Source organism: Hermetia illucens, chromosome 2 (genome assembly GCF_905115235.1).
Source record: "Hermetia illucens chromosome 2, iHerIll2.2.curated.20191125, whole genome shotgun sequence".
NCBI classification, from domain to species: domain Eukaryota; kingdom Metazoa; phylum Arthropoda; class Insecta; order Diptera; family Stratiomyidae; genus Hermetia; species Hermetia illucens.
In genome coordinates, this window is record NC_051850.1 from 103,663,427 (window position 1) to 103,682,316 (window position 18,890).

At 41.1% G+C, this 18,890-nt stretch overlaps 1 protein-coding gene across 4 annotated transcripts in view; it reads right to left on the reverse strand.

The window, feature by feature from the left end:
* Positions 1 to 17,638, reverse strand: part of LOC119649714 (sodium-independent sulfate anion transporter) — a 78,420-nt gene extending 60,782 nt beyond the window's left edge. For all 4 annotated transcript variants that reach the window (XM_038051991.1, XM_038051990.1, XM_038051989.1 and 1 more), the window contains exon 1: positions 17,434 to 17,638. In XM_038051991.1, the coding sequence (XP_037907919.1) occupies positions 17,434 to 17,442 (9 nt within the window). In that variant the 5' untranslated portion in view covers positions 17,443 to 17,638. The remainder of the gene's footprint in view (positions 1 to 17,433) is intronic.
* Positions 17,639 to 18,890: the final 1,252 nt, after the last annotated feature.

Below are 18,890 nucleotides of genomic sequence, written 5' to 3' on the forward strand. Positions count from 1 at the left end.
GATATTCGGATAGAATTTGGATTAAACAAGTATTGAACTCAAGCCATCTACAAGGAACCCATGCTCGAGTTGGTGATCTAAAAGATGCTCTACTGTCCGAATTCCTGCGACGTATAAAGCTCTAAGCACTTGAGCCATCCGAAAACAATCTCGCTTCTTTGCACTAAGTAACGTCAAACCCACTAAATTCAAATTGTTTGCACCAAACAACATTTTTATCAAAAATTTCATAGCGAAAATATTCTTTATGGGTTTTGATTTTTGCATGCTTTGAGCTGGATCTCCATAGTTGCAGATGTCGTCTAGTCTTGTGTAGACATCTAGAACCAAACTGCTAAACCATTTTAATATTGCAAGCGACAGACCAAATAATACAAGTCGACATTATTGCAGATCTTACCCAGGCATTGCAGTAGACCGCCTCGTCAAACCGAAATAATATCCAGTACCAGTACCTTATAAAAAATTTACCGGATGAAAAACAGCTGAGACCACTATTACCAGAAATTCTCACTAATATCAAAAATTTCACACTTGATAATCACGCGAGGGGACCGTAAATCTTCAAACAGCCTATGGGCCAGCCCTCTTTACCTGGTAATCAGAAACGGTAATAAATGGCGACCATTCAGATATGAATACTTGATAGCACAATTCTTGATTTCATCCATTTCCTCGGTGTATGCGCAGTTTCTATGAGGCTGTTCCCATTTCAGTGGAAACCCTACACTCAGCGGCTACGGTGCGATCAGCCAAAAAAGAGAGTACAGCAATTCTCATAACGAGATGAACTGGAAAGCTCCGGTCTGTTGGTGGCACTGCTTTGTAATTCTACCAGGAAACGGCTCGACAGAAAGAAACTTCACCCGAAAAGGCGAAGGGATTACAAGGCGCCTGTCAGAACCTACCCTTCCATCTTCACCAAGAGGAAAGGAAATTTGGTAATGTGAACGCAAATGCAAACGAACATTGTGAAGCTGGGAAGGCTCCTAGCCGACCACGGCAGAAAGTACTGCGAAAGGTCACGAAGCGTCTTGAGAGCGAAAATATAGGCACTGCTGCATCACGAAGTGTGGCGATATCCAAAGACCGGACGCAAGAAAGCGGAACTGGTGGGAATGGTGGGACAAGCTTGTAATCTCGGTGATACTCACTTTAGACAGAGGAGTCTCTTCAGTTAGCGTAATTATTTATATTAGACTACACTTACGTACGGACGTAGCATAAAAGTTAGCCCAATTAGAAAAAAAACTTTTGGTTGGATTGACAGTTGCTAGAGGTGAGACATGGGTTTTCAGTAAATCTAAATAAAACCAGAATGGGTATTTTTACTGTTGTGTATCTCATTTTGTTCGGCTTGTTTTTAGTCGGGAAACTAAAAAGAAAAGATTAAATTTTACTGAAATACAAAATAAGAATTTATATTTCTCAATGAGGAAGAGGACAACTGGTTCTTAAAATATCATTATATGAAAAATATAGTCTTATTCGGCATTTCAGGAGAATTTTGTCTTTTCTTTTTGGTTTTTCCTATCACAATGGTATTGTTTACAAAAAGCAGGAAACTGAATGTTTTTTGCCCTTCCGAGATGAGGAGGCGTAATTCTAGAAAAGAGACTTCTTTGGAAAGAACATGGAGAGATAACGAGTCCGACCTCTCCACCTCGTACCCATAAATAGATAAAAATTTAATCGCGACGCTTCGACAGCACCTCAGAAAGCATCACTTGCCAGAACGAATAGAAGCTCCACAAAATTAGTCCAAGCCGAACAATATAATGGAATTCAAGAAATTCTCAGGTATAATCGTTTCTAACTTTACCAACTGAACTGAATAGCCGCTCAACAAATATAAGCGTGGGGTTGTCTCGGAGCAAGACAACAACAGGATCTGGGAGTCATTGAGTTCCCTAGAAAGTAAACCCATGACTCAAGAAATATTCTACCTATGATTTGAAACTTCAAACCATCTTCAGTTTGCACATTTCTCCGAGTACATGATGGAACGACGCTTGATGATTATCCGCACGCTAGAACTTCGCAAAACAGAAAACAAGGCATTATCGCTACAAGAGTCCAACCAACACTGCGATATATCTAGACTTACATTACTGCAAACCTCAATTAAAAATTAGTATGTCTTGACAATGACTTATTGATACTTGAGCTAGATGGCAATAATTCCAATATAGAATGCCGAAGCTCCAACCCACCACACTATATGGAGGATGAATTGTCTGCTTTAAAGCTCTGGTGACAATCGCTATATATAGGCAATATTTGGGGATACACGTTTCATTAACGTCTCCAAGCATGCCACTTAGTTTGAAATAGAATAATTGAGTGAAGGTATTGATTACTGAGAGCAAAGGAGCCGGCTCCACCGGCACTTATGCAAAACACAATACCTTGAGTTTCCACGACTCCTCAGGCAATAGGCACATACATTCCGCTTGGCGGGCTTCCGCAAAGTTCAAGTAACGATTACGGAAGCTACCCCTGTACCACAAACATCAGCAACTCAAGTTTGCTTGACTCCACTCTAATTAGTTTTAATCTATTGCTCATGTCGTCTTCGGTTCCACTAAAGATTCATGGTGGTTGGTAGTGTTGGTAATGTTCCTGGTCAGATAGTTCAAATTCTTAGTACTCTCCAGCACCCCATCATTTCCATAGAGTCAAATTGACTACGCTTGGTAATGCGATTGTCTTGCGTATCAACTCACCCTAGTGTTCCACAGTATTATAGAGAGGGATCATCCTTGTTTGAAAGGATCCACTTATTTGGTGACTATGTATTATAGAATCGATAATTCGACTCCTTTGTAAGGATCTGGAGTTAAATTTGAATTATACTACATGACACGATGAATTAAGGATAAAGTATTTTCCCTTCACCCAACTAGTCCAGAAACAACTGCTTCTATCTGTGGTAGCGAGCTCGACGTTGTTCAACGTACTAAAACCATTCAATCTACCTTCGCTATTGAACAGGAGTTCTGGATGAAAAACAACCACGAGCCCCAGTCAAAAGACAAAAACAATGCACAACTTCTTGTTTGCTGATGATCATTGGAATTTTATGACCTTACAGGACCTAGAAAAAAAGTTAGTTTGGGATACTGGTTAGATAGCTACGAGTGTTTTCAATAGGGAAATAAAATTGGCAATAATTCGCAAACAATCGCTTCAGACATACGTAATGTAATTTCTTTCTGTGATGGAACAGGCAAACATGATTGCAATACTAGTGCCTTTCACTCGCTTGTCCGCTGGAATCCTTTCTCAATATTTTTCCTCCCCTTTTGCACAAAAGAAAATTCTACTTCTTTCTTAGGTAATGTAAGAACATTAAGGAATGAAAATAAAACTTCTACATTTTTAAATTACAACAATCTAATTCCACCCCGAAATGCATAACTTTGGTGGTATTCCGCTGACAATTCTCAGGTAAGATTTATTTATCACAACCCTATACGTTGCTCCAGCCAATCAACTAATTACTTTTATTCTGTTCTCAATGTTCTATTTAAACAGTTGATTTCTATAAAACCATGACAAAATAAATAATTATTCAGTTCAAGTTTACGTCACTTTTAAGTATGTTTTGATGGTGGTTATTTGTCGCCAACTGCATTCGTTTAACATTTTTTCATTTTTAGAATATTTGAAAAGAATCTCTGTTTCCGATTCATCTGAAGGGAGGCTCGATCATCGTAATTCTGGTTGGCAGTAATTAAATGCGCACACACTGTTTACGCTTACAATTCTTAATGAGTACCGAAAAAATGTTGTCAATAAGCGTATTCTAATTTTATGACCTTTCTTGTGATCATTGTAGGCGGTCCTTCCTGGTGTCATTCGTGTTCGTAGAGTAAGATTTCAGTCATGATAATTTAGCTGCATGTGATCAAACGAACCAATGAGAAAATGGAAGAGCACGAAAACAAGTGAATTATTTAATCAGTGACTACAAAAGAGCTGTAGTAGACGCAGAAAAGAAGTGTGCTCTGAAGCTAATCAAACGTCATGATTAACTGCGTTTCCAAATTAGAACTTTCAATCAAATTTAAGTTTTAATTGAATGTGGCCTCCGTGGCTTTTTAGATCACATGATATCCATGATATTCAATGAATATTATTTTGAACAAGCGGAAAAACAATAGCAGGATATTGATCGATAATCAATTAGAGATCATATGATCAGTTATTCGAATTTCTGGTAAGTACACAGAAAGTCTCGTGATTTATGTGCTAGAAAATCAAATTTTTGCTGTTCAATCCAATTGACAACGGTGGATCACAAGATATCTCCTCACTCCTCAGATTCAGCTGGAAAGCGAAATTAAAAACAGAAAATGTATGTCTGTAGATAGGGCTCATGAAAAATATTATCTGAATATTGATAGTTCGTTAATCTTTTATGGACGGATTAATTGATATGCTATCAATCGATTAGAATCCAAGCTGCACAGTACATTTCCGTAGGAAGGGAGCGATGGGCGTGTTGACTTTTGAGAAAGGCTGCACCAAGAAGACTATATACAGGAGGAGCAAATCCAGCGGCAAGGGGCACGAAATCTCATTGTGTACCTTTCGGGTAGGGACGAGGTAGGTAAGAGGCCCGTGACCCGTGTGGTTAATGGATTGGTGTGCGGTGTGTCATGTTGTCTAAATGGTTTTCTCGTGCGTGTTTCCCCATTCTATTCCAGCAATCTGCATCCGAAAGATTGATCTTGGAAGCATCTACCTAATCCCTCGCTACTTCGTAGGAGAGCAAACATGGATCAATTGTTTGCTTCCACCAAGCTGGAGGAATTTTGAAGCATAATTCGCCCAGAGATTCCGTTAAGACCAATTGCTATTAATCCGAAATGAAACTCTACCTTTTTTGTCACTGGGATGTAAGAAGCTATAAATTGCTGTGCAATATCTATTGTTATGACAGATGCTGCAAACTGCTCGCAGCATCTTGCTGCCATGTCTCGTAACCACGTGAACGCACACCAATGCACTGCATCATATACATGGCACTAACACCAGTCCTTACGCGCGAAATTTTGTTCGCGCAACTCCTTCAGCTAAAATAGCGGATTGTTAATATTCTATAAGATTTTCTGCGAGGTTTGTGGATTTCTGCAACTCCCATTGCACATAGTTCCAAAACAGAATTAGTTGGATTTCAACTCACTGAAAATATCTGGAATAGGCCAACCAAAAGATATAGAATAGAATATCACCGACGATGACGAATTTCGCACAAAGTAACGTAAGAAAAGGAATTTTTCTATGCGCTGATCAGAAAAATATATTAATTAATAAAATATTAATTTCGTGGGTAATTTCATCCTATATAGTGTAAATTGATAAGTTTAAACTGCTATAACTATAATTGCTATTCCTAGGATGAGTTTAAGAGGGGTTTATCAGATAATTTCAAAAAGTTAATAGGTTATGGTACTATTATCAAGTTTATCTGCGCAGATATTGGAAGGATGTGAAGGATTATAATTCATATAAGCCCATCGCACTGAAATTTTTCAGATTTTTGGATTGGGTAGTTTGTATGATACTTTCTACATTCCAACCGCTTACTTAACCATTCTGCAACATACGTTCAAAACCAGGACTACGCCTATGAAAGTACTAATTGAGAGTATTCATTTGATATTCAACACATTTTTATATCCCCTTCGCATGTATGCAGTACTCGCCTTTAAAATTCACGCAAATTTATATCATGCCCTGTATACGTTCATAGTTCCCACATGTCCACCGAATTTCGTTTGAATCGATTTAGAAAAAAAGTACGTGTAACAGAGAGACAGGCAGACAATAAACCGATTAAATATTACACAAAACCTTAACAAGTAGGGAAACGGAAGCTGGACGCTTCAGCTATGAAAACTTTTGTGTGTTTCTTATGTAAGGATATTTGAGTGGACATTTGTCCCATTTGTAGCTAGCTCGTAATGTTTATGCATTTAGTATGCCACACTATTCATTTTAGTGTGTTACTGATATTCAAAGTCTTCCATTGCAACAAATTTACACAAAAGCGACAACTTTGATCTATTATAGCTTTGTTAGTAATCGTGCGATTTTCACCAAACAGTAGTATCATATCCACTGTTACAACCTATATTACTGCAAAATTTGATGATTTTAAAATAATCTTAAGGGAATTCTGTTCAAGTTCTGAAAAATATAGTAATATACTATTATTAGGCGGCCTGGTCTAATTATGCTTCAGGTTAAAGTTGCATAATTTGGCAAGCCATTACACGACCTCCTCGCGATGCCCGCTAGAAACCATCTTCAGACGACCAAGAGTGTGTAGGATTTTTTGTCTGCTGGTCATGTGTTAGGGGCAAGTGGATCTGGCGGGGGATGAGTCAAAACATTAGCCTGGGGATCGTCCTCCCTGCACTGGAGAAGGTGCTAACAGGTTGCGTGGCCAATGGGGAAGTTGGTCTTTAGTATGCGAACTCTGAATACCTTGGGTTTCAAATAAGACCTGCACCCTGGTACGCACATTAGCCTGGACATTCTTTCCGGACTACTCGTGGGAACAAGACATGGACTCAGTTAATACATAAAATTGAACAAACGACAAGAGAAGAAGAGGTGGGTATGCCAGGCGCATCATAGGAGAACGAGAGATCGGCATCCAACCAAGAGACAGTAGCCGTCGAGAACAGTACAATCAGTGCTAGCCGTAGCACCGCGCAATTGATCTCAAGATGAGGTAGAACAAAAATACAAGCGGAGCCGAATGTGAAAGAGCTCAAACGCTGAGAATCCTCTGCCAGCTGACGAGCCACGAACTGCAAAACCCTACAGGGACGTAGAAGGAGTCACTTGGGGAATCTTCTGGACCCCAAAGTCGAACACACGAGATTCATCTCCTCCTTTGATTCCCCTCAGGTGGTTCGTGGATTCTACTTTATAGCTTAGGAGGACCAATTCTCTAGGGACTTTTTCGGACGCCTGCGAGAGCGTAAAGTTTAAAGTTATCCCCTACGACGAGATTCCTAGGAGATCGGCCGCTCACATCTAGTTGTCAAAAATCCGCATGGATAAGGACAATCATGCCCAATCCCTGTGCCTTCGAAACCCCAGAATTTCCATGGACGACTGGGTAGTTATCAAGGAGAAGGAACCCCGGACGAATAGCCAACCTTTCGTACTCCGTATAAACGGAGAGTGCCTGGAGGTGCTGAAAAAGATAGACTATATAGACTGCGGTTCGGAGTCAGGAACGCAAAGGTGAAAATATTCCGCTCTGCAAAACCGGACAGCGACCTGTAGCAATCGACGCCGCTAACGAGCTGTTGGAGGAGATGAGGATCAACGATTCGACGGGGACTAACGCACACGCCCAAACGCAAGAGGATCATCAAATAAATCTGAAGCACCCTGTACATAATCTGCTTGTCTTCCTCCTAGAGACCATCAAGGGAGCCTCGACTAGTATTGGATTGAAGCGGTATTTTACGCATTGAATAATATTCATGCAATGAACCAGGATAATCCAGTCGGGTCTGGGAGGCAGCCACTTGACAGAGTGAACAGAGGCACCCCCCTCCCCCCTGCCTTCAGAATATGCGAGTGCGGATGCTGGATAGCGAAGCCCTACCACCATATAGCGTCCTAGACGAAGTACTTCGGGAAATCTGGGAACTCCCCACCGACTATGCCACACACAGGCTGAACTTCATGAGAAACTTTGCTGCCGACTTTCCAATCAAGGTAGACTGAAAGACCGGCGGCATGCTCTAAGAATATGACACAGTAGTCTTCACCGACGACGGATCAAAGATGGATGGTGGAGTGAGTGCCGGAATTTTCTCGAATACACACAGTAAATCCGAGTCGTATGGTTTCGCCAGTGTATTCTAAACAGAAGTACTGGCGATACTGGAAGCCTGTCGATAGCTGGGGCATGATCCGGGCCCCAAACGTAACATATCCATTCTGATCGATAGCCAAGTTCACGTTAAGGCCTTGTATTCAGCGACAATATCCTCTACGCGGGGCAACACAGAATCGCGCTCCCGCTCCTCTGGGCTCCCGGTGAAACAAACATAGAGGGGAATGAGCGGGCTGATGGATTGGCAGTCCTTCGGTGGTTACAATCACGCTGGCGACTGTCAAAGGCGGAATCTACTCCCACTATTTTGCAGCCGCGGACCTCAGATGGCGAAGTCTCACCACCTGTGCTAAATCAAGGAAGATTTAACCCGCTTATAACAACAAAATGGATATTCTCACATAATATATACATATATTACGCGCTAGTTGCTAATGAGACAAATATCCACTCACTTGTTTTAATAAAATAAATATACAAAACCTTTAATACCTGAAACGTCCCGCTTCCGTTTTCCCGACTTGTTTTAACCTTATTCGATTCTGCAACTACAACTCTCCTATTATGTTTGTCATGGCCTGGAAATAATCCGAATTTTAATCCAACAAAGAACCTTTGGGACATAATGAAGGTACAGGAAACTAAGGAGAAGCCGACTTATTTGGAAAATTTGGACAAAATATAGGAAACAAGAGGTTTGGTACTATGGCATTTCATCAGAAGTCTTGGAGAATTTGCGACGCCGAGAGTCATAAGAGCAGGAAGTGATTCTACAAAGTATTGAGAAAAGTGTTTAATAAGTACTAGCGTTAGCATTTCAAAGATCGCACTTAAAAACGCTTAAAATAATCTAATATAAAGAAAATTTGGTAAAGTATTCATAAGTATCTTTCCTTCAATATGTGCAAATTTTACACTACTTTACCTAATGTTGTTGTTTGCAGATTCTTTACAAAACTATTTAAACGCGATAATTCACGGGTGATGTTCGCCTTTGCATTTTGGGTGTGAATTGTGCTTTCACTTGTTTGCATATGTAATCACGATAATACCCATAAAAGTGAATATGGTTATGATGGTCGGTCGGTAACATAACTAAGATTTTTATCAAATTTTAATGCGATCTAAGTTTTCTTCATTATTATCGATTCGATTTTGGTGTCTAAATGTTATTTTCTATTACTTCGACTGTTTGTCTAATTGTATGAGGTATTGTTTTGGTATCTTGAATGAATTCAGTTGCTCTCATTTTAACGACAGAATACCCCCATTGTTGTTTGTAATTTGTGGCACCACTAGTGTTGCTAATGTTGGTTCAATAAATGATGATAATAGCAGATATGTTTGCGTTATATCCATGTTATAATCTCAAGAAAATAAGCCAGAGAGCAAAATATGTTAAAAGGTAGCAACTATGAGAAGACCTTTCCGTCAAGAATTTCTACTATCTTAGAGATATCATGTGTCCAGATAACTGAGTGGTTAGAGCACAAGGCTGTCGCGGTTCAAATCTCGCTGGCCGCAGTGGGATTTGTATCGCGATTTGACGTCGGATACCAGTCGACTCAGCTGTGAATGAGTACCTGAGTTCAGGCGGGCGAGCATAATGCTGACTTCATTGCCTCCTACAGTGTACTGTAGTGTACCGTTACGGTCTTGAATGAAGTGCTCTAACACACTTCAAGGCCCTGATCCAATATGGATTGTTGCCAACGATTATTATATTATTATTAGAGATATCATTTTGTGCAAAGAACGGTCCCTTGTTTCGTATAATTTGTTTTGCACATATGCAATGATGCATTCACTATGATTTCTTCAACCCATGCTGAGGCATATTGAGTTAATCTGATGACTCTTCTTTTAGGTAACTTTGCAATCAATCTGATATCTCTCGGTTTGGTTTGGTGATAGGATCGTAGTATTTGATGGTTTTATCGGGTATGTTTATTATTGTCACGCACCAATGAACCTCGTAAATATGCATCGGGATTATCATGGTTTCATAAAGAAACAAGTTTGTTTTTCGGCTCCATTTTGAAACCGCTTCGTATAATGCGTAGTGACCACTCAGATTTTAGGTAAATGTTCAGATTATGTGCTTGATTCTACCGGAACATTGATAGAAAAATTTATAGTCTGATCACTTACCATGCAAGTCTTAGTATAACTATACACCTTATTATTCCGTTTCACGATAAAGCTCTTGCTCTTGCCCTCAAGATATATTTCAAACGAACACCGTGAAACAACGGTCTACTCGCTCCAATCTTCTCACCTTTACTAATGTTGTTGCTAAGTATGTTAATTTAATAATGTTTAGGCCGATTGTCCGATGACAATATGGGAACACTGTTATGGAGACAGGGCCATGCTAGATTTGCCATTCGTGAACAGGCACGTCTCAGTACGGAATGGGAGTTTGAACGCATCACGCTCGCCTTCAATCCCTTCAGTTCATTGATCCGCTTCCACGAGACCGCAGTCAGCCAGATTTTATGATGCCTCTTCGTGACGTGGCCGACAAACTAAGTAATAGGCCTCTCTAACGCCAAAAACACCGATCTTGGTTGGGGTTAATCGCATGCATTCTTGACATAAAGCTTTCGAGTCAGTGTAGCTATAAGAATTCGTTCATAAGACACATAGCATCCTTCTTTCCATGAACCCAATTCTATTAAAAACCTGTAATACACTGATAGCTTCATCGTATATACCAGCACAAGTGACATAGTACATGAAGAAGCTCGCCTCTTTTATCAACTGGAAATTATTCCTCAGCAAACAAAAATATCAGACGATTGTCCTTACAGGAAAAATAAAGATGACACCGAAAATGGTTTCTAACCTTAGGAGCTAATATCTTTCATGGCGTACTATAAACTCATCAATCAATCTATTCGACATTTTCCATGGCAGTAACACATGATAAGTGACCGCCACTGTTACTTAAAAGGTCCAAGTCTTCGTCAATACTTATCTGCCGTGCCATTGGGATACTTCGCCGTTGGATCCGATACTGGTAGACGAAGCGATTAAAAGGCGAAAGTTTCAATGGATAGGTCACACATTAAGAAAGTTCGCCATTAAGATACTTCGTCGTCGGGTCAGAGACTCGTAGATGAATTAATTAGAATGCGGAGGTTTCCTGGACAGGTTACATATGCAATAGAATCTGTCATTCCGAGATGCCCGACATGTGGGTCGCCCCAGAAGCACATGGCGCAAAGCAGAGGGGGAAAGAGTACAAGCCTCGTGGTTAACGCACTATGCCCCATTTAGGCTTAAATGACAACCATATACTGACGACTTGGGTGTTCATCTTCATGAGCGATACCTTTCCTTAACAGACGGATAAATTAGGTCTCAAGAGAAGACAAATCCTACAATACTGCACCAGTACATTTAAAAAACGAGATATTACGAAGCAGATATCCAATCAAACGCTATATTAAGTTTCACTAACGCTACGCACATCAGCCATCCTGGGAACATAAGCGATGAAAATTCTTCTCCACTTATTTTTTTTTCAAGTCATGTGTCTGGTGATTGAGATTACCTAGGACCATTTTCTTCACTCGAAGATGATAATCACCTGTTCGACTGGGAAATTACAGTAGTCCACCCGGCTTCCTATCCCTACCTTCTCTCGAACCGCTTCCTCTCTTCCTCGTGATGAGAGGGGTTGGAGCAACAAGTTGAGATAGATGATAACTATAGAATCCAAGGATCTAGATTCGGTTACCTCACGGAAGACATTCTCGTTGCAATCCAATAACAATTCAGCCCCCGCGGATTTGAGTAAAGCCCCACAAAAGATTCGAGAAAACCTATGGGATCACATAGATTGCTATTCAGCTAGCCAGCTAGTAGTAGCAATTGAGGCAGGGGAAGCGAAAGTATACTGAATTGCATGTAGGCTTAGAATGCAACTCTGAAGAGATGCTTTAGATATGTTGAATTCAACAGCCTTTAAGAAGAAGGACACCTAACCAATCATCCCACTGGGCAGCGACGGCATAATGTTATCAACACTAGCATATTTAACTACAAATAGACTCCAGCCAATCCTAATCGCCATAGAAGCTGCTTTTGCAGACCATCCGGTAATTTGTAAACCTCATCGGAATTACGGCAACCAACGTTACTTAAGTGAGAGATTCGTCAGGTACCGCTCCGAGGTTGAAGGATAATAAGTCTCCCAGTGGGTTGTAAACGCGGCACTACAATTCACAACAAATACCTGCGAAATGCTCGCAGATTTAGCATCTACAGCTCTACTACCCAATTCTACTTTCACCTCCACGTTGGTGTCCCTGGGTAATGCAAAACAGCAAACGGGAGCAGGTGAACACGCCATAAAACAAAGATGAACCTGATCCTACACGACTACAGCAAAAAGCACTACGAGTTTTGAATCTGGAACATGCGCTCCTTGTGTACTTAGAGCACTCATTCAACAAATCGAAAAATACAAGGTAGATGTTTCCAAAAACGAAAAAATTCTGAAACGCGAAAATATGGCGTAACTTTTGTCATTCCCAAGAATTTCGCCCACAGTATCACAAAGTTCAAACCAACCAACGAGGGAATTGGTGCGATTCGAACAAAATTTAAATTTTTCAACGTCTAGCTTACCGGCTATACATATATGCTCCAATGGAAGACAAGGACGGGTTAGTAAAAGACGAATTCAAGAGGCGCCTTGAATTAGTGTATGATTGAAAATACAGGGAGTAGCAGGTTCACCCAAGCTATCAAGTCCAATATTGAAAAACTGAAAAAAATAACATAGAAACTGCGCTGATAGATTGACGCAAATATGACATTTGCACTATCTAAAGAAAAGTAACAAATTCAGCTATGCGCTACAAAATGCTCTCAAAGATAATCAACAGAAGCCTCGAATCTTTCTCAAAAAGTATTGTTGGTGAATAATAGGGAGTATTTCAACATGGAAAGTCAACGGTTGATCAGATATTCTCGGTAGGGCATATACTAGAGAAATACTGGGAATATAACGTCTGTCGTTGACTCCAAACAGACATCACAGTATAAATCGATCGATACTGTATAAAATACTGTCCGTCCCAAATGGTACGCTACTTTATAAATCATGGCGGATAATATAAACATTGGATCAAAAAGAGCACGACGGAGGCCTTGGTGAAACCTGGCTAGATAGTGAAGCTATTGACCCAAAAATAAACAAGCAGAAGGCCAAAATCATAACATAAACCAAAAGAAAGAGGTCAACCAGACAAAACACGACACTAAATGATTACAACTTCGAACAACTCGGTAGTTTTGTAAACATAAGCACAATTCTCACAAAAGACAGCAAAAAACAGATGAAATCAGCAGGCAGATCATCCTTGCCAACAAAATATTTTACCAAGTACTGTCAATTCTCAACAATACAAATGTACAAAGTTTACAATATATAAAACTTTGATTCCACCAGTCTCTAAAGGCAGCTTGACGTGGACGATGAACCAGCCCGGGGAGCAAAAGAAACAACGCTTTCGAACGTCCAGCTTTCAAGAAGATCTTAGGCGTAGTCAGGATTGACGGCGGATAGCGAATGAGACAACAATGAGTTGTATCTATTTTATGACAAACCAAAAAAACCCATCTATATTAAACTTCTAAAGTTCTAGTGGACAAATCATGTCAACCGTATGGACAGAAGAATTCTCAAGCGCCTACTGGAAGGCAAGGTGGAACGTGAGCGACCACCAGGAAAATCCCGAAACAAATAGGAAGAGTCAGTGGACAACGCAAGTTATACATTTTTCGGTTTCCAAAACGGGATCGCTGGGCCGAGAAAAATGGGGAGGCCAAAGACTGACATCGAACTGCTGCGGAATAGAAGATGTTGTCTCCTAGGCGGCGATAGTCTGATGAATGAGCACTGCATCCACGGTGACCACCTGACTAAATTCTTCGACAGTTTTAAGGGAGGAAATTGCAAAACAAGAAGTTCCCGCAACCAAACAGCCACAATATTGGGATTGTCCCTTCGAGCTTTCAAGGACGTGTTCCTGATGACGAAGAAGGCGGAACAATTATTTCAACGTGTAACCAAAGCGTACGCTCCCACCTTGATGAAACAGTGTTTAATCCTCAATAGGAAATCAAACTGAAGTTAGAATCAGAAAATTAAAATGTTGAGAATTAAACGATTTAGCTGAGAGGCTGGGAGGGGCCCGGAGCACAAGGAACTGCAGCAATAATACTTGACGGCAAGTGGAGAACTGGATTGAATTAAATGTAATAATAATAATAATAATAAATGTTTGCGCAACAATCCATGTTGGATCAGGGCCTTGAAGTGTGTTAGAGCACTTCATTCAAGAACGTAACGGTACACTAGGAGGCAATGTGGTCAGCATTGCGCGAATTAAATGTACTTTGACTAAATTAGTTGTCCTTGGTAAGTTAGCTTGGCTTATCTAGATTTTCCTCTCGGAGAGTCTCCTATGGTATTGTTACAACAAAATATCCTCAAGGTGCGACCTTTTTTGCACAGTGTGATTACAATAGAATGAAGAAAGTAATAAAGGTGGGCAGACGAGGAGCTATAATCACGAAGTACTCCAAAAGCTTCGAAGCTATATACCAGTGAAACCGTTCATATCATTAGACCATGGTTTATTAAGGTCAAACTGGATCTAACAGAAGAAATCATGTCATATTGAAAGCAATCATCAAAAACTTAGGAGTGGTGAACCCAGGCTGAATTTCAAGGGGCACTTGCACTATGTTTGGAAATTCAATCACATGGCGATTCTGGTGCGGACGCTGGACTGCTGACGTTTGAATCCCACGAGCTTTCCGAGTTCTGAGCTCCGAGAAGAGAGCAGATTCAAAATGTTCTGTGATGATGACGGCGGGAACCACCTCCAAGGGAATATCGGAAGTGCTCAATAATCAGTTACGCGGCTGGTAATTCACGATCATAGGCGCTGTAATTCCGTTGAGCGGGATTCAACTGTTTTGAGAAGAAACCGAATAATTGCCAGCTTTGATTCACCCTACGATGAAGAACAGCACCTACTACTGTGTCTGAGGAATCGAAGAACACGGCTAGAGGTGCATCTTGTTGAAAAAATGGCAAAGACTAACGTCTACCAGTGGTTGCTTAGTGGTAACAAACGCTCGCGAATCCAGATCAAGACAGAAACAAGAATCCAAATTTCGTACTACAAATTGAATGAATCTCTGGAAGGTTTGCACCGCATTGCACAAAGGGTGTGCAAACTGTTGGCTTTAGAATATCATGCATTTGATGGTGGACCTTAGCGAGATCCAAGGTCGAGAAAACACAACAGTTTGCCAAATAATGCGCAAAGTCTTGGATGAGTGGAATAGTCTACCGGTCGGAAATCGTCTGAGCATTCAGGCGTTTATAATCTTCACAAACCCGCCATTCGCCATTGGGTTTGGGAACCAAATGCAGTGGAGATGGCCAACTGAGAGACTACATTCGATAGTAATGTTGCGATATTTTTGAGAAAAAGAGGAAGTTGAAATTTTCCCTGACGACCAAAGAGAGGTTGTCGGGTCTATCAGGGACCTATTCCGCACATCTACCAACAGCCCGTAGTGACACAACCAAAATGAAAAGATCGTACGCAAGCCAAAATCCACTTCTACTTGCTTATAGTCGTAAGCTGTGATGGGCGTGGAGTCTGCTGCCACTAATTTTAGCTGCTGGGGAAAGGGCTTGTTGGGTCTGGAGACGGGGAGGAGCAGAACTTCCGCGTCTGCGTCTATCAAATAATTGCATTTACTAATAGAATCGTCCACTGTAAGGCGACGTGTTTTTGCATTTCGCCGTGCCCCCAGCGAACTCAGTTTTCTGGAGTCGCGGTAACAGTGCATGGGCTGGCACATTTCCCGACTTGGTCTGCATACCTACAATGGCATAAGCACACGCCGGAGTTTGATGCGGACCGAGGCTCGCAGCTACCCGAACGCCAATTTCTCGAGGCGTTGAACGATTTCGCGACCGGTCTTTCGAACGCAGAGCATCTACCGGAGTGTTCGATCACCAAGCGCTAATCTGTCAGTAAGAGATTCAGCTTGGCTGTATCTATCCTTCAGCCATGCGTAGAAGCACTCGCTCGGTACGTCGTCGACCAGTGCGGTTGACTTCTCGTCCAGACCGACTAACGCCTTATTGAATTTAGTGACGTCCGTCGTGGCGCCCGCCAGCGCGAATTGCGCCTCCAACTAGAACCACGCCTCCGGGTTCCGCCCTAACCGAAACCGAAACCGGGAAAGAAAGAAGCATAACATAACAATAACAGGAAAGGAAAACGAAATTTGAATTGTAACTATGCTTAAATTAATTCTACACCTTTTTTCCGGGAATATTCGCCTGACGTAATCCCGAAGCACCCCAAAGGTGCGGAGCTATATGCAAGTGAAACTGATCATATCATCAGATCATGGGTTATCAAGGTCAAACTGGATCTAACAGAAGAAACCATGAAGGTGGTCCTTATCATCAACCAAGGGACAGGCAATAGTATCAATGTCTGAGTCGTGGACTTCGATGTCATATTGAAAGAAATCAATGAACTCAAGTTGAATTTCAAGGGGCATTTCCATTATGTCTGGGAGACGAAGCAATGGCTAGTCTAAGTTTAGCAAGGATTATGTTTGGCATAGGGGGCGAGAATACAATCACATGGCGATTGTGGCGCTGGTGTTGCTATCCATCCTGCTGGATGCACTTTCTATCTGAGTGCGAACATTAGCCGAAAATGCAGTCTAATTGGGCTGGGGAAATACAAGGCATTTTGAACAACATGGTCTGACAATATACAGCATTTGGGGAGCGACGCCTCTAGATTTTCCAGCTATCGAGGCACCGGAGCATTTTATGAAGGAAGGATACGGAGCATGTAATGTTTCCTTTGTTGGATTGGTGGAAATTAGCATCTACTCGGTATTACAGAGCGGCGGTGCTCGTGATATTTTTTCTAAACCCGGTTATTGTACAAAATAAGGAGAGGACAATGTACTAAAAATTACAGAGGCAAAGTTCCCAATTGCTGCGGACCGGCAGTAAATATTTAAGAAGTCAACAGAAACTACATTTTTTAGAAGAAAACGTAAAACAATACAAGCGTAAAGTGCATTTCTTGCTTCAGAATTTTTAAATTATATTATCTTTTGAATTATTCGGGAAAACAAAGATTTAATTTGTTGATATTTTGACCTCGTTTCTTCTCTGAATGAATTGCAGACGTAAAACCCGCGATTTGTACTTCATCCACGGTTGTTTGAGCGTTTCGAACGCTTCCACGTCTGCGCAGTCGTTATGCTAGCATCAAGTGCAAGTTTCAACGCAAACGATTTGGCTACTCTGCGCATTTGTGCGCGGGCAGAGGGACAAGGCTAATGTGATTTCAGTTAGGTTTTCAGCATAAGATAGCCCCAACTAGAGAAGATTCCAATTCGAATCCGGACAGATCAGATCGTTTCGGAATCGCAGGCCATTCGGCATCCAAAATTCTGTGAAAAGAAAATCTTGTTTCGATAATTACCTTCTCCATACGACCTAAAGGACGAAAACAAGATCACATTCCTTACGCACTGAAATTTTCATTTGAGAATGCACAATACATTTTAGAAAATTTAAATAAAGCACTCGATTTGCTTAGTTTTCATACAACTTATGCTATTTCGATTCCTATTGCATTTTTGCACAAATTTGCTTACTACCGGCCGTTGTTGACGTTGCTCACGTAAACAAACATTCCCTTTGACATGTTTGTCATATTGGAAAGCTTCATGCACTTGGGAAAGTTCTGTGATTTCAAATAGGAGTGGAAGCTTTTTGAGGTAGTAGGGTTGAAAATATAGATGGCACTACCAGTACCGACCTTGTTGGTTTAGAGTACTTTGAATATTTGAAATCCGAGTTTGGTTCTTAATAAAGGTTTCCCTTCAAGTCATTCAAAAGAAAATAAGTTTATTCTGAAATTCAAAGATGAAGTGCACGGGATGCATGTAAGTCGATTGAAATGTAATATGTGAGTTATCCAAATTTGAAATTGGTCCACATAATTGAAGATTACAAACTATACTATGCAGGTTCGATATGATATGCTTAATTTTGGAATTCATTCTTGCTAGCAATTAGGAACGCACCTTTTTTTTGTGTTCACATGTGTTTTAACACACTGAATAAGCGTAACCCTTCCTTGCAGCGAGGATGATTAATTCAAGTTCAGCAAAATTAGCTCTCGTATATCTTACGTTTTACATTCGAATATATGTTCTATAGGAAAGTTCAGTTGCTGATGTTGCATTAATGCTGATATGACTCAACATCCTCCCACCCGCTGATGATAGGTAGGATCATCGGACCTTTAAGTGCCTATCGTAGGCGCAGCTCAAACTGCTGCAGTAAATTTAATGTGCCTGCAGAGTTATGTGGATTTCATTGGCGCCTAGTTTGTATGGTTTTATGTGTATATGAAGCGGGGAGAGAGAAAGCCTGTGAGCAGTCGGACCATACTGGTTCATTGTACACAACTCCTCCGTCTAACAGAATATCCTGAATCTGAGAACATTCTCCAGAGGACAGACAGTGTGCAGATTCTTCATTGAAGAAGACCTTGCCAAGGTGTCTTTGTCTGAGATCTGAGGAGGCCGGGCAGCTGCATGAAAAGTGCAGGGCCGTCTCCTCCTCTTCCTCGCATTGACTGCACATAGCTGAAAACACCACCCCAATCTTTTCCATATAGTAGTGCAAGGAGCAGTGTCCCGTTAAAAGCCCTACTAGGGTTTTCATGTCCCACTTCTTAAAGGACAACAAAAATGTCGCTCTAGTGACCCTAGGCTCTTTCACAAGGATTTTCGCTTTCCGGCAAGAGTCCAAATTTCTCCAATCGATTGCGGGAATCCTTGCAATTTCGCCCTCCAGAGTAGACTTGAAAGTGGATGGCCGGATTCCAAAAGCTGGTTCTGGCCTCACCATTGTTGATCCAGATCCTCT